Genomic DNA, 14,834 nt, shown 5'->3' on the forward strand with positions numbered 1-14,834 from the left:
AACCTGAGCTGAAGGCAAACACTTAACCGACTGAGCCACCCAGACGCCCCAGAAACTCTACGCTTAAAGTCATTTGAAATATTTTTTGAGTGTGCCACCAAACTATGAAACAAGTTCATTTCTTGTTTCTAGCTCTGTTGCTCTCCCCCATTCTTTCCCTCTGCTTATTTTTTATTAGTTTTTTAAAATTTATCCTTTTGTTGTGTCTTCTTGAAACATAAGCAACTGGATATATGCTTCATATTTCCCTCCTCCTTTTTAGTCTATACATAGCTTTCCTTTTTTTTTTTTTCACAAGAGTGGGTCCTAGAGATCATTTTTATAGCGGCCTACTTCCTCATCCACATTTTTATAACTGTACAGCACTCTGCTATGTGGACGTATCATAATTCCATCAACCAGCTCCATATCAATAGAGATCTGTTTCTAGTCTTTTGCTATAACAAATAGTGCTTTGGTGATTCACCTTGTACATATATGCCTCTAAATTTTTGAGAAGGGCTATTTATTTAAAATACATTAGGTGGGGATTGCCTGGGTGGTTTGGTCAGTTAAGCATCCAACTCATGATTTCAGCTCAGGTCATGATCTCAGGGGCTTGAGATCAAGTCTCACATGGGGCTCCCCCCTCAGCAGGGAGTCTGCTTGAAATTCTCTCTCTCTCTCTCTGCCTCTCCCCCCAACTCGTGCATGTTCTCTCTCTCTCTCTCTCTCTCTCAAATAAATAAATAATTATAAAAAATAAAAAAATTAAGTAATTAGGTATTATCTTTTAAATCTCTGCTATCTAGATATGCCAAAATCACGTTATTTTAATGTGTACTCCTTGGATTATTAGTAAAATAATCATTCACATGTTTATTGGTTATATGTGTATGTACCTATGTATATTTCTGTGTCAACTCTCTGTTTATGTCCCTTTTCAAGGCGTTTATATTTCTTTATTTATTCTTACTTATCCATAAGAGCCATGTAAGGATGATAAGTGCCATGAGGACAAGAGCCAGATCCAACTTGTTCTCCATTATACTCTCAACACCCAGCCTGGTATCCAGCAAATAGTTACTCAAAAATATTAGTGAATAAATCAATATTTATGATAGCAATGCATGTCTATATGTTTTAAATTTTTCTCATCTTAACAATTTTGCCACTTGGGGAAGTTATTTGACCTCTGTAAATCTGTTTCTTCTGTGAGATGAGAATAATAGTTCTTAACAGGGTCGTTAATTATTTTATTAATACATTTTCTAAAATGTAATAAGCACTCAAATGTTAGTGTCACTTATTCTCACCATCATCATCACTCTCAGCTATGCATCATTCATCAAACCGTGGAATAAAAAGTCCAGATATGATGTATTCATGACAGAGCAAAGGGCAAAAGAGCAAATGTCTTTATTGTCTGTATAGGCAGTTAGGAGTGTTAATAATAATACATAATAAGAAAAAACAATTCTGAAATAAGCCAAGACAGTTGTTTTTTTGAGAAAATATTTGTGTCAGGGATATTTCCTATAGGCAGGGATTTTGTTCTTCCCTGATTGTCTAGTATCTAATTGCCATCTTGAAAGGAAGAAGACATTATCAAAAGATGAGGAAGACCAAAGGCAAAAAAGGATTGGTTCTATTGATTTTCTTTTGAGAAGGTAAAGATTTGGGGGAAGAGCTAAAACATATGCATGATCCAATACAAAAAAATTACTCAGGTCCCTCACAATCCAAAACTTCCATATTTAAGAACAATCAATATCAATAAATGAGTTAAAATCATTTTCGTTTGATCCAGTGGTCTTTTTAAAGTACAAGTTTCCCATGATGGGGAAAAAGTTTATAATTATTACACAAATGCCACAAAAATACATAATTGCCACATAAATAATAAAACAAAGATTATCCTGGAAACAACAGCAATTTGAACTTCAATGAAATCCAGTACAAAGAATAACACCTGGGTTTTCAAACTCCATTTTTAATGATCTGGATCCTGGCCACAACGTTGCAGTGAGTATACTGAAATAAGCCTGACCACAAACTGTATATGCACTACCAAAACTGTATCTTTTCTTACCAATTAGATTCCATTAGTGGAAAGAGAAGTTTGATCATCCCTTGTGTACAAAGTACTACACCAGGGACAAAGGGGAAGTCAAACTGCATCCCCACCCTCAAGATTCCTGCAGAGTTGGTGGAGAGATAAGCCTCTCTTGAATCCAAACTTCTCTCCAGATATTGTGCCATTTCTCTGCTCCCTGCATGAAAGAACCATCCTTACCAGCTGTCTTCATTCCTTCACCTCCCTTTGCCTCTTAAACACACAGCAATCTGGCTTCAACTCCCCAGCACTCCACTGAAAATGTTCTTGTCAATGTCTCTAAAAGTCAACATTTAATGCAAGACGCCATGGTCTCCAGTCTTTCCCTTGCCTCACCCATACCACCTCTTTGCCCTATGTCTGCATAGAGAGCTCCTTGGACCTCACCTTCTGAAACGTAATAAGCACCCAAATGTTAGTATCACTTATCATCACCATCACCATCACCATCATCTATGCATCATTCATCAATACCATGGAATAATAAATTCAGATATGGTGTTTTGAGAAGAAGCAGAGAACAATAGGGCAAATGTTTTTATTGCCTGCATAGAAAGGTAAAGATTTGGAGATCAAATCTTCTCTCTTTCTACACATCTTCTCTAGGAGCTCTCACTCAGTCCCTTGACAGTAAATATAATCTCTACATGGATGATTTTCAAATTCTTATCTCTAGCTACTATTGCTTCCTTAAGGTCCCCACACCTGTATCTGACTATCTACTCAACATCTCCACTTTGATGTCTAAAAGAAAACTCCAAACTAACATGTCTAAAATTAGATGTTTGGTTTCCCAACCCTTTCCACCAACTCTCCTGTCCTACCTTTCCCATCTTAGGCAATGGTAGCTCATACACCTGCTGCTCAAACCAGATAACCTTGATTCCTCCCTCATCCTCACTCCTCCACCCCCAAAACAAACTTATCACTAAATCTTATGAAAATACATTCACATGTCTCCATCTTAATGCCACCACCGTCTCTTGGCTGGACTACTAAAAAAGGCTGCGAACTTCCCCTTCTATTCCTGCTCTTTCTCTAATCTACTTTCTACCCAGCAGCCAGAGAAAATTTTTTATAAAGTAAAACAACGTATCTTTGAAATGTGTTTTCTGAACCATGTTAAGGTTTTATACTTCCAAAAATTATTAAATCAACAAGGATGAAGGGAAAAAATTAAAATTATATACCCACAGGTGGACATAAACATTCATCAAACTGACAATATACCTACAAAAACAAATCGAAAAATAAAAGAATGAATCCTATACAAATACCGAATCATTATGTGGTACACCTGAAACTAATACAATTTTAAATCTGAATTTAAAAAAAAATTTCAAAGAATTAATCCAATTAACTTTATTTTTTTTAAAGATTGTATTTATTTATTTGAGAGAGAGAGAGAGGGAGCTCACGAGTGGGGGAGGGGCAGAGGGACAAGCAGAATCCCCACTGAGTGGGAGCCCAACACGGGGCTCAATCCCAGGACCCTGAGATCATGACCTGAGCCTAAGTCAGACACCTAACCGTCTGAGCCACCCAGGCGTCCCAATCCAAATAATTTTAGAACACAATACTCTCATTAGCACACTACTCATATATTCTTAAAGAATAATAATAAAAACTCAAAGCAAGCTTGAACTTTACTGAAAGATTTTGTTTTGGTCCTGGTATGGGAGTAGTACTTCCTGTGTATATTTCATGTTGAAAAAATGATATTTTTGGCAACCAGAGTTCTCCTTGTGGGAAAAAGTAGATACAAATGTGAAAGGAGTAAAGAAGAGGAAGAATCCTTTGATTTGGATCAGATTAAAGGTTTCAGAATAAACTCTCAATAGATAGATGGATAAAGAAATACATAGATAGACAGACAGACAGACAGATAAGCTCCCCCAGCTCTGGGACCCAAAGTAAAGAAAATCTAGCAGTAATGAACACAACTACTGCTGCCCTCAATCTTGGTTTCCAAATGTCATTCCCCACTAAAAGGATCCAGATTCCTTAGAAAAATGGCTGCTTTTTCCAGGGCTGGGTTGGGAAAAGTATAAGCTAGACCTGGACTATCTTGCTGAGCCAGAAAGCCAGAAAGTACTCAGAACCTGCTGGGGGCATATCCAAAGGATGCAGGAACTGCTCAAAGTCCCACTTGCCAAGTTGTGTGTAATTTGAATATCAAAAAGAATGATCATAGGAACAGATTTTAACCCATTGAATTAAAAAAACGAGTCTAGGAGCACTACCAAGCACAAGAAAACTACAGGGGCAGGGGGAAAGGGAAAGCTTTTCTTTACAGAAGAATACCAATAAATAGAAAATCACTATTTTGCAACCACCGTTGCAATAATTATTTTAGGCAAGAATCAATATATATTACCACCACTGAGTGAAAGATTTGGGTGAATACAATAATATATACAGCCTCTAGATTTCTCCTCACAGATTACTTATTAAATACAAAGGGACAAATAGGTACCTTTATAATAGATTAATGTAGGTGACAGCCCCTTAACCAGTGACCAAACTTAACAGCACTAACAGTCGGAGGAGGATGTCACATGCCAGTGATGTTATGCATGACAAGGATACATTACTTATGCAGATTTCATGCCAAAAAAAGCATAATCACACATCTAATCTCAAGGAAATGATCCAAAATATCTAAATTAAGGACCAGTCTACAAAACATCTTTCAATGCCACAAAAGAAAACAAAAAGGCTTGAAGAACTCATTCTAGAATAAAGTGCGATTTAGAGACATGACAACTGGAAGCAATGTATGATCCGTGACTAAATCCTGGATACAGAAAAACAAAACAAAAAGCTCCAGCTATGTAGGGCACAATTGGGAAAACAGGAAACTGGATGGGAATTATACATTAGACAACATTAGATCAATAAAACTTCTTTTGTGCATGATAATTATGTGGGAGAATGTCCTTCTCCTTAAGGAATAGCTGCTGACGTTTTTAGGGAGAAAGTGTCCTTTTTTTAGAAGTTTTTTTTTTTAATTCACTTATTTAAGACAGAGAGAGAGTGCACATACAAGCAGGGTAAGGGCAGAGGGAGAGGGAGAGGGAGAGAATCCTCAAACTCCCCACTGAGTACAAAGCCCAACACTGGCTCCATCCCAGGACTCCAAGATCATGACCAGAGCTGAAATCAAGAGTCGGATGCTGAACCAACTGAGCCACCCAGGCGCCCCAGGGAGTGTCTGATGCCTGCAACTTATTCTGAAATGATACAGCAACTTATTCATGAAATTATCATGAAATGAAAAAATGGATAAATATACGAAGAGAATAATGAAGCAAATGTGGCAAAATATTAAGAATTGGTGAATCTAAGTGAAGAGCATATAGTATCCATTCAGTATTTTTGCAACTTTTTTATGCACAAGAAACTTTTTGAAAATAAAAATTGGGGAATAAAAAAAATAACACACTACTACAAATTTGACCCAAAAACACAAAAGAAAACAAAAATGAAAAACCAGCATCAGTGTGTCTCACTATATTGAGAATTTGATCCAAATTCCTCATGGTCTACCCATTTTCATTTGGCTAACTCCTTAGGCATTTGTCAGGTCTCAGATCAGAAGTCATTTTCTCTGAGAAACCTTCCCTAAATACGAAAGCCAGGATGGGGTCTCCCATCTTTACTATACAGCACTTTGTACTTCTCGTATAATAATGATTATCATTGTTTTATTTATGTCTATTTGCCTCTATCTGCTGACTTCATGAGGAGAGATACTAATCTATCTTTTGTCTGTTGTTACCCCAATATCTATCAGAACACCTGGCACTTAGTTTGCAATCATAGACATAAGTGCTGTCCAACAAATACGTCCAATTCCTCCCTGGACACATGGTACGACTGCCCTTTCCTCTCCCTTTGGAGTTAGGTATGACCATGCAACTTGCCCTGACCAAGAAGTCTGAGTGCAGAGGTAGTTGCCATTTCCAGGCAGGATCTTCAAGAGTGACTGCACGGCCTTCTCTTTTTCCCTCCTTCCATCACGGTGACTGGCAATGATCAGCCAGGGTGAGGATGATGGGGAGCAGACCCTTAGCCAACCCAAAATGGAGGTTCTATTAGCCTAGGTGCCTACATGCCTACAATGAGCAGGACCCCCAGCTAACCATGCCCCCCACCCCCTACTAATCATGTTGGACATATAATGTGAATAAAAAATAAACTTGGTAAAGCTAAAGAGATTTTAAGGTTATTTGTTACATCAGCACAAACTAGAACATCCTGACTGATACATATATGTTCAAACACTCAATGAAACTTAATACAAATAGCCAAATATTCACATTAGGGTAAAGATCATATGAAAATCTAAGTATTTCATAGGAGACAGGTCAAATAAATTACCCTTTATGCCTACAGTGGAACTATGTAAACATTAAAAATAATGATGTAGCTCTTTATGTATTGATGTCTGAGATGTTCCATAAAGCGGAAAAATAAGAATATATGTCCAGACAAATGACTGCATACGTATATAACAAAATACTCATTTGGAAGTGTTGATCAAAAAGCCAAGATAGGATAGAAATTGGATTCCAACCAACTTCTGGATCAAACCACATCTAGAAACTTCTAAATGGGTTATGAAAATGAATTAGATGACTCTAAAATCTCTCACCCAAAATGAGGATGCAATACAACCCAGAAGGAGAGGACTTGTGGAGATTTTTCGAAGGGACCAATGGTATTCAGTGAGTCCTGTGTCTGCATCTGCCCCAATCAACACAGAAAGGCTACAGTGGGACCACTCAGAGACCTACTATGGGTCCCCCCACAATCTGGGTGGGGAGTGGGAAGGACAATTTGAGTAGTGTCTGACTCCTTCCCAAAAGAGCTAAAAGATGCGAGACCAGCTGGCTCACTGCTCTGATGGAGGGACAAAGGGGAAGTTGCTATGTGTGAGCTTGGCCTCCCTCCCAGGGTATGATGGGAGAGGGTATGTGAGTGTTCACATGGGCTCTGTGTGCAAGTCTGCAGGAGTTTGCTTTAGAGAACGTCCCAAAGGGCTGCCAGAGTGGGGAGGCCCTGCAGAAGCCACTTCGGTGAACTGCCAATTCTGAGAGACGGGAGCAACCAGGCAGAACACAGATGCAGCCGCCTTCCTCAAAGAACTGAAAGGGACAGAGCACTGGCAAGAAGAACAGGGTCTCTGAAGGACCCGGGGAAGGGCCTTGCCAGAGAGGTTCAGCTGAGAATACATGCCATACTTCCAGAGCCCAGAGCCAGCTTACCACTGTGCCAGTCAACAAAGAACTTTCCAGCTCATCAAGACTAAAGGCATCAGAAACATCAACCAACGTGTGAGGGAGGAGAGTGGGACACAGCATGCCATCCTTAGACCCATTCCTGCCAGTAGAAATGACTGAATGGTTGGAGCTTTGATTACCGTACGGAACTGGACATTCTGAAATCTCAGTCAAGTCTGTGGTTTGTTCCTTAAAGCAACTATACGACTTTTATTACTTGTGAGCTAAAGTCCTCGGGCTTGCGCATGCTTTTATCCAGTAGAGAAAAAACCCTCTATAGAGAGCAAACCACAAGGGCAACAGAGAACAAAGAAGGTTGCTTTATGATTCAACCCAGTATCCCCACACCAAACTTGCCCCACCTGTGTATAAAATGTCCTTGGAACAACACACAGGAGGCTGTATGTGGTGCTGGCCTCTCGGACAAGAGGCAAGTTAACTTCTCACTAGATGGTCTTGTGCACATTTTCAGAGTTTGTATCTCTTCATGCCAACGTGCAGGATGTAAATGCCCATGTTGTGAAATTACCCATTATTAGGTGGCTGGCTGGCTGGTAAGAGCACCAACGGCTGGGACTCTCACTTTGGTTACGTCACAACTGCTCACACATCCTGATGCATGTTAACTACCCTCTCTGTGCCAATACCATCACCTGTAATATGGGAGTAATGGCAGTGCCTCTCTGGGCTGTGGGGACGAGATGGCTGAATGCACGCAGAGCTCTCATGAGAAGGCCCGCCTTATACGTGTTTGGGGAGCATTGGCTGTTGCTACCACCTATTCCAACAGCTTATAATAATACACTAAACGTTAAAGGGGAAAGATTCATCAGAAAACAAGGGAAAAATCTGAGTACCACTAAGAACTGTCCATTTTATTCTTCCATCGGATGTGGGAAAGAGATTCAGACAGGATAAAATGGTTAATACTTAAAAGTAACCATCTGAGAAACCAAGAGCTTAAAATCAGGAAAACAATCATCACTTGATAAGTGTCAACTTCCCTGCAAAAAAACAAACAAATAAACAAAAAAATAAACAAAAACAAAACAAAAAAAACCCATCAAGGGTATTAAAGTATTAGACATCACAACTGGAAAAACTAATGGTATATCTGAGGAGAGCAGCATCCAAATATAACTAGTTACTAATTGGGGAGAAATCTCAAAAAGCTCTAAGGGAAGTGGGGGTGGGTTGGGAGACATAAATTTAACCACCAGAAAATTAGTCATGAACTTGAAATACTGGAACAGAAAGAGAGGGAGAAAGAGCACTATTTTTGGAGGGTGCTTCAGAGGCCGACATCCCAGGACGAGGCAGGCGCTAGTTCCGTGGCCACAGACACAAAACACAACCTGCCCACAACATCCATGTGGCTAAGTGGCCGAGGACAAGGATGAGCAGGAGGCATTTCGCAGAAAGGTGGCAATCATCACTCAGGATAGGGGTTATTACCCTGGAGAGACCGAAGATGACTGCCCTGGGATACCCCAGGGATGGACAGACCCCCCTAGTAAAAGGGCTGACATCAGGAAAGCAAAGCCATCGTGGATCCCAGACCTTTGCATACATAGTCCAAACAGCCATCTGGAGCAGCAAAATTTTAAAGACAACTGCATGGGATGGCGTTGAGCCCAAATCTAGAAGGCTTGGGTCTGCACTTCTTCAGAGGCCCAGGGCCAGGAAAGAATGCCTTTAAGCATCTGCAAGGTGTAGCTGCCTCACCTTTAACCCCTGTTTGTTGCAGGCAGGTGAGGGCAGGAGGCAGGTGAGGGCGGGAGGCAGGTGAGGGCGGGAGGCAGGTGAGGGTGGAAGGAAGGAAGTTCAGACATGCAAGTAAGTTATGGGAAAGTACAAAGGATCAGATGAGAATAAATAAGCTCCCAAAGGTAGAAAGACCAGATAACCAGCTTCTCAGAGTCAAAAGAGAGAGAGTATGGTCCATGTGATTCAATAGCAGAAAAAGCCTTTACGGAGAAATTGAGTATAAATACTAGGACTGACCAGGATGAGAGGTAACCTTTTGGGAAGAGCAGCAATGTCAGGTACATGTAACAAAGTGACAATGACCAAGCAGACCCAGCCAGGCCTGCCATGTAAGGTTGTGCAAGTTGTGTTTTGCACAAAGGCTTCCTCCAGTTGACAGGGTCAAATGGTGACTGAGGTTTAGTCCCCAAGTCCTGAGCCAGGAAAGGGTCACTTTTTGAACACAACATCTTTTCATAATTCATGCAAAGGCATTTTAGATGTTAGAAGTGGGAGTGGAAGGAGGGGTACAAAGAAATATAAAACCTAAGGAAAAATAATTATGTACCCGAATGGAGGACTGGCTCCAGACTATAATAGCAGAGTGGTTGACCAGTTGTAACAATACCAGGCAGCAGACATAGAATGCTTACTTTATGTCTAGTGCTACACTGACACATGATAGATCATTACAGCAATTGGAAATGAAGTGGTTCCTATCAAAGGAAGACTCCAACACTAAATTAAAAAGCAGAACTGGAAACAGAGCAAGAGTAGCTAAAATAAAAGAGAATGAGGGGCGCCTGGGTGGCTTAGTGGGTTAAGCATCTGCCTTCAGCTCAGGTCATGATCCCAAGGTCCTGGGATCGAGCCCCGCATCGGGCTCCCTACTCAGCACAGGAGCCTGCCTCTCCCTCTCCCACTCCCCACTGCTTGTGTGCTCTCTCTCTCTCTCCCTTCTGTCTGTCAAATAAATAATAAAATCTTTAAAAAAAAAAAAAAAGGAAATGAAAATGAAAGGCAACATAAAGTTAGAGTCATAAGATAAAAGACAGGCTTTCTCTTTGAAAATCGAATATAATTTTGCCCTGCAAAGGGTCTTGAAGAATATCAAGGTTCCACCCCATTTTTTCCACTACTCAACACTTCGTCTGCTTGGGTTACTCATACTGCCACTGGGATAATGAGAATGCCACTTTATGTGGACCTACTGTTTCAGGGAATTCAAATGCTCTCACATGTACCAAGTCTAGCAGCACAGTGTTGTGCGAAGGCCAAGAACTCGGTTACAACAGGACCTCAACTAAAATTCCAGATTTTACCCCCTTGTCTAGATGACCTTAGGCAAGTAACCCACTCCCTCTGGATTTCAGTTGCTAAATAACTAAAATGAAACACACACTCCCCATTTTACAGATGCTAAAACTGAGGCATGCAGAAGTGAAGTAATTGACAGGTGGTAGAGCAGGGATGCCTTTTGACACTAGCCTAGAGCTGTCAGAACATACACAGGGTCAGAATCATACCCGTGGTATTACTGTTCTAAAGCTCCATATGAATTTCCATTCATTATCTCAAAAGAATTAGTACAAGAACATGTGTAATAAATGAAAGTTTAAGTATCTCTAATGACAAATGCATCTTTCAGTTTGTCCAAAAGAAAGTCACACTGATAATAAATCAAAACTCTTTCCAAATTGTCTTAATGCTTTTAGTTGAGCATTTCCCCAAAATATGTAAATAGCTTATGAATGCTAATAAATAATCTACTTTCCACATTATCAACCAGGCCTACGTAAACTCTAGGGCTCAGAGATAAGTTTGCCTCAATAGTTAATAATAAAGTTTTAATTTACAAACTCAAAGTCCCCATTAAATTAAAAGGTGGATTTTCCCTACAGTAGAACTATCTTGATTAAACATGTTTACACTCAAATTGTGCAAAAACCAGAAAAGTCCAGGGCCCCTTAAATAACAGAACTTCAAATAAGCCCTTGCTATCAGTGAGCAGCGAGGTAGCTTTTCTGGACTAAGTTCCTCTAAGTGGAACAACCTGAAAAAGATGTTAACAATCGCAGGCAGGCACTGAAGTGCAGAAGAATATATTTAAACATCAAGACCTAGAGAACAGAACCCTCATCTGGAGAAGGAGGGTCTTTTATTGCCAAAGTCACTTTCAGAGACCAGACAACCAGAGAAATAAAAGGCTAACTTGCATTTTTGGGAAGATATATTAAAAAGTAGCATAATGACAAATGCACTCCCATAAAATTATTCTGTAATACTTGAAAGCACACTGGCAAAAAGATACAAAAATTTTGGCATAACTGGTTTGATCCAAAAAATCCAATGTAAGAGTAGCATTATTTAAGGTATCGGGTTTTTACTTTCTAAACTCTTGAGATCTAGACAAAAATTATTTTAAAATAGCATTAAAGAGAAACTTAACTAAGGACAATTTCCTATTCACAAATACAAGTTAGAAATCAAGCTACTCAATAAAGCATAATTAGGTAGAAATTAAGGGTTCTGATCACATTTATACATCAAATCTCAAAAGGAGTTACATAAAAATGAGCCCATATGCCTAAAAAAATCTGTAGGAATATACATTAAATGCTAATGTGGTTGTTGCTGAGGAGTGGGATTGGAAGTAGAATATATATTGCTTTCATGATCAGAAATACTCAAAATATATAGTAAGGTAGAAAATATCATGCTGGATGGAACAGGAAGAGAGGCAGGTTGATTTTATTTCCACCAGTTTATTATATATGAGCTAACTGTTAACCAAATGCAGGGCACTTCGCTAGATGCAACAAGAAAAACCAAGATGAATCAACAAAATCAAAACACATGCCCTCAAAAAGCTCATGATCTAGGAGTAGAGGTAAAATACAGGTTCCAACAACTAAGTACAAAGCAGAACTCAAAATGTGCTATTGTACTAACAGTAAATACAGAATGGTAGAAGGGCAAGAGAGAAAAGAAATTAATTCTAGCTGAATGGAAATCAGGGAAGCTGAGACAGAGAAGGATGGAGAGATTCTGGCAAGTGAATGATGAGAGAAGGGGAGGGAAAAAAAGCCCAGTTCATATTGAGCAGTCGCTATGTGCCAGGTACTGAGAAGTACTTTCATTCATTCATTCAATCAACTATTCATTTATTCAATCAATCAATCAACGTTCATATTTGCCCTATAAGGAGGTACTATTATCCCTGCTTTACAAACCAGGAAGCTGAAGCTTGCTCAAGCTCACATAACTAGTAAGCAGAAGAACCAGGACTGAACCCAACTTTGTGTTCCTCATCACTCAGTTATGCTGCCCCTCTAGACAAAGAAAAAACATCAAGATCTATAGGCCAGGAAAAAATAATGAACAAGGTCATAGGAGAAGAAGTAAACTTAGATTTATTGAAGGTATCTATGGATCAGCTTCTGTATCTCCATACCTTTTATATGAAAATTTACTCACTTTTCCTGTGATATGATCATGATCACATCCATTTTAAGGCTGAGAAAACTAAGGTTTAGATAGGTCAAACATCAGGCCAAACAGCTACTATGCAGCAAAACAGAAATTTAAACCAAGTCTGAGAATCCAATCCTGGGGCAAGCCAGACAGATGGATAAAAGTGTCTCATTTAAGCTCCAAAACAACACTGTACATCTGGTAACATTATTTTTCTCATTTTACAGCTAAGAAAATGAAAAATAAGATAAGGTATGTAAATTCTCCAAGTTCACCAGAACTGGTAAGAGGTGGACCCAAAATTTAAGCCTGATTTCAGAGCCAGAATTCTGACCCTCTGGATAAAATGCCAGAAAGAGTAAACAGGAGCCAAATCATGGACAGCCTCTAATGTCACACTTGGAATCGATCAGCTGTGCAAACTTACTGAAGATTTTTGGTGGGGAGAACATGATTAAATTACATTTTAGGAATAAAGTTCTTCAAGACACATATCAAAATTAGATTCCTTGGCACACAACGTTTAATAAGACATGGAGCACCTTACCTTTACAGCTTCTCAAATAAGGTTAATCACTGTTTCAATTAGGTATATTTAATTTACCCAAGAAGGTTATCTCTGTAGTGGTTCTGCAAGCACTCAATTATGGTAACCCTCTTAAAGCATCAAGCCCCAACTAGGTACTGTAATACTTGGCATAAACTACATTAGATTTTCCCATTATTCTATCTTTCTATAGATTTCTTCACATAGTGGTGTAGAAATTGGAAGTTAAGTAATTGATAATTGAAACTGCCTTCTCAAAGCAAAACAGGAAGAGAGGGAGGGGGCAAGAAGATCAACAACTGAAATAGGTTTGCTTTTCACAATTCATTTTGCATTTTGGCTATCATGCCCAGCTAACCAGCCAGGAGGCCTAGGATTTTCCACTTCCAAAACAGGTTCAACATCCCCCAGCGACAAGCAGAGTCTGACTCATCCTAACAGCCAGCATCAATTCTTAATGAGTCCCAGAGCTCCCAAAGTCCTTTCTACTTTTCCTGCCAGTGAGTCCCTGGCCCCCTTTCCCTCTGTCCCAAATTCCTTAAGACCTTCCTCATTTCACCTCTTTTCTTTTAAACTGAGGTGTAACTGACATACAGTGTTATATTCGTTTGTGGCGTGTAACATAGTCGACATTTGTATACATTGCGAAATGGTCGTCACGATAAGTCCAGTTACCATCTGTCACCTTACAAAGTTAATACCATATTATAGACTGCATTCCCCATGCTGTATATTGCATCCCCACGACTTATGTATCTTTTAACAGTACGTTTATACTTCTTAACCCCACCCCTTAAGAATCACTGCCAAGCCGTTCCACCAGGAGGCAGACACGCAGGTTTTGGTGGCTTTCTCCCGTCTTCCCTCCATCCTCACGTCTCCCCGGCTCGAACCTCCCCACTCACCAGATGCAGGGCCAAGGGCAGCAGAAGCAGGAAGAGCCACAGGTAGAGGTGGCAGCTGTTGGTAAACTCGCTCTGCTCCGGGTCGTGGTACCAGCCGCCGGTGAGCGCGGCCCACACGCCCTGCCGGAGCAGCTGCAGCGCCTGGGACACCATGCCTGCGGCGACCCGGGGCCGGCGCGCCCCGCTGCACGCCGCCCGCCGCTGCCGGTCCCCGGGCGCGCTCGGCTCTAACACCCAGGCCCCCGGGCGGCGCCACCGCCGCCGCCGCCGCCGCCGCCGCCTCCCCCTCCTTCCGCCCCGTGACTGAAGCTCGAGCTGCTCTTCGGCCCGGACCCGCGAACCGCGGCGCCGGACTCGGCTGCTGCCGCGGGGCAGGTGGGCGCCATGTCCGAGGGAGGAAGGATTTTCCCATAGTTCTCAGAGGCGGCCGCTTAGAGGATGCTCCACAGGCTCCGCCCAGCGCCCGCCCAGACTCCTTCCAATAGGCCTGCCGGCGGGGTGGAAACATTTCTGAGTCCCTCCAGCCTCTCTTCTTTGGCTCTGCCCGCAGCCCCCTCTTTTCCTCCCCATCCTCTTATTAGGGGGTCTGAACGGCTGAAAAAAATCAAAGATGTTCTCATGCAGAAGAGACAAACCAAGACCCGTTCTTTTCCCTTTTCCCCTTTTGCTTCCTGCACCAAAAATATTTATGTAACCAAGATCCTGCCACACATCATTCAATGTAATTTCTCCCCCCTGAACACTGCCTGCACAGGTTCATTCTCCTTAATTAACCGCTGACC

General features: G+C 41.0%; 1 protein-coding gene across 3 annotated transcripts in view; it reads right to left on the minus strand.

The window, feature by feature from the left end:
• The window catches only part of PCNX2 (pecanex 2), a 304,545-nt gene extending 290,098 nt beyond the window's left edge, over positions 1-14,447 (minus strand). For all 3 annotated transcript variants that reach the window (XM_032430306.1, XM_032430305.1, XM_032430304.1), the window contains exon 1: positions 14,053-14,447. In XM_032430306.1, the coding sequence (XP_032286197.1) occupies positions 14,053-14,205 (153 nt within the window). In that variant the 5' untranslated portion in view covers positions 14,206-14,447. The remainder of the gene's footprint in view (positions 1-14,052) is intronic.
• Between the last annotated feature and the right edge of the window lie 387 nt (positions 14,448-14,834).

This window comes from Phoca vitulina, unplaced genomic scaffold (genome assembly GCF_004348235.1).
Source record: "Phoca vitulina isolate PV1807 unplaced genomic scaffold, GSC_HSeal_1.0 scaffold43, whole genome shotgun sequence".
NCBI classification, from domain to species: Eukaryota; Metazoa; Chordata; class Mammalia; order Carnivora; family Phocidae; genus Phoca; species Phoca vitulina.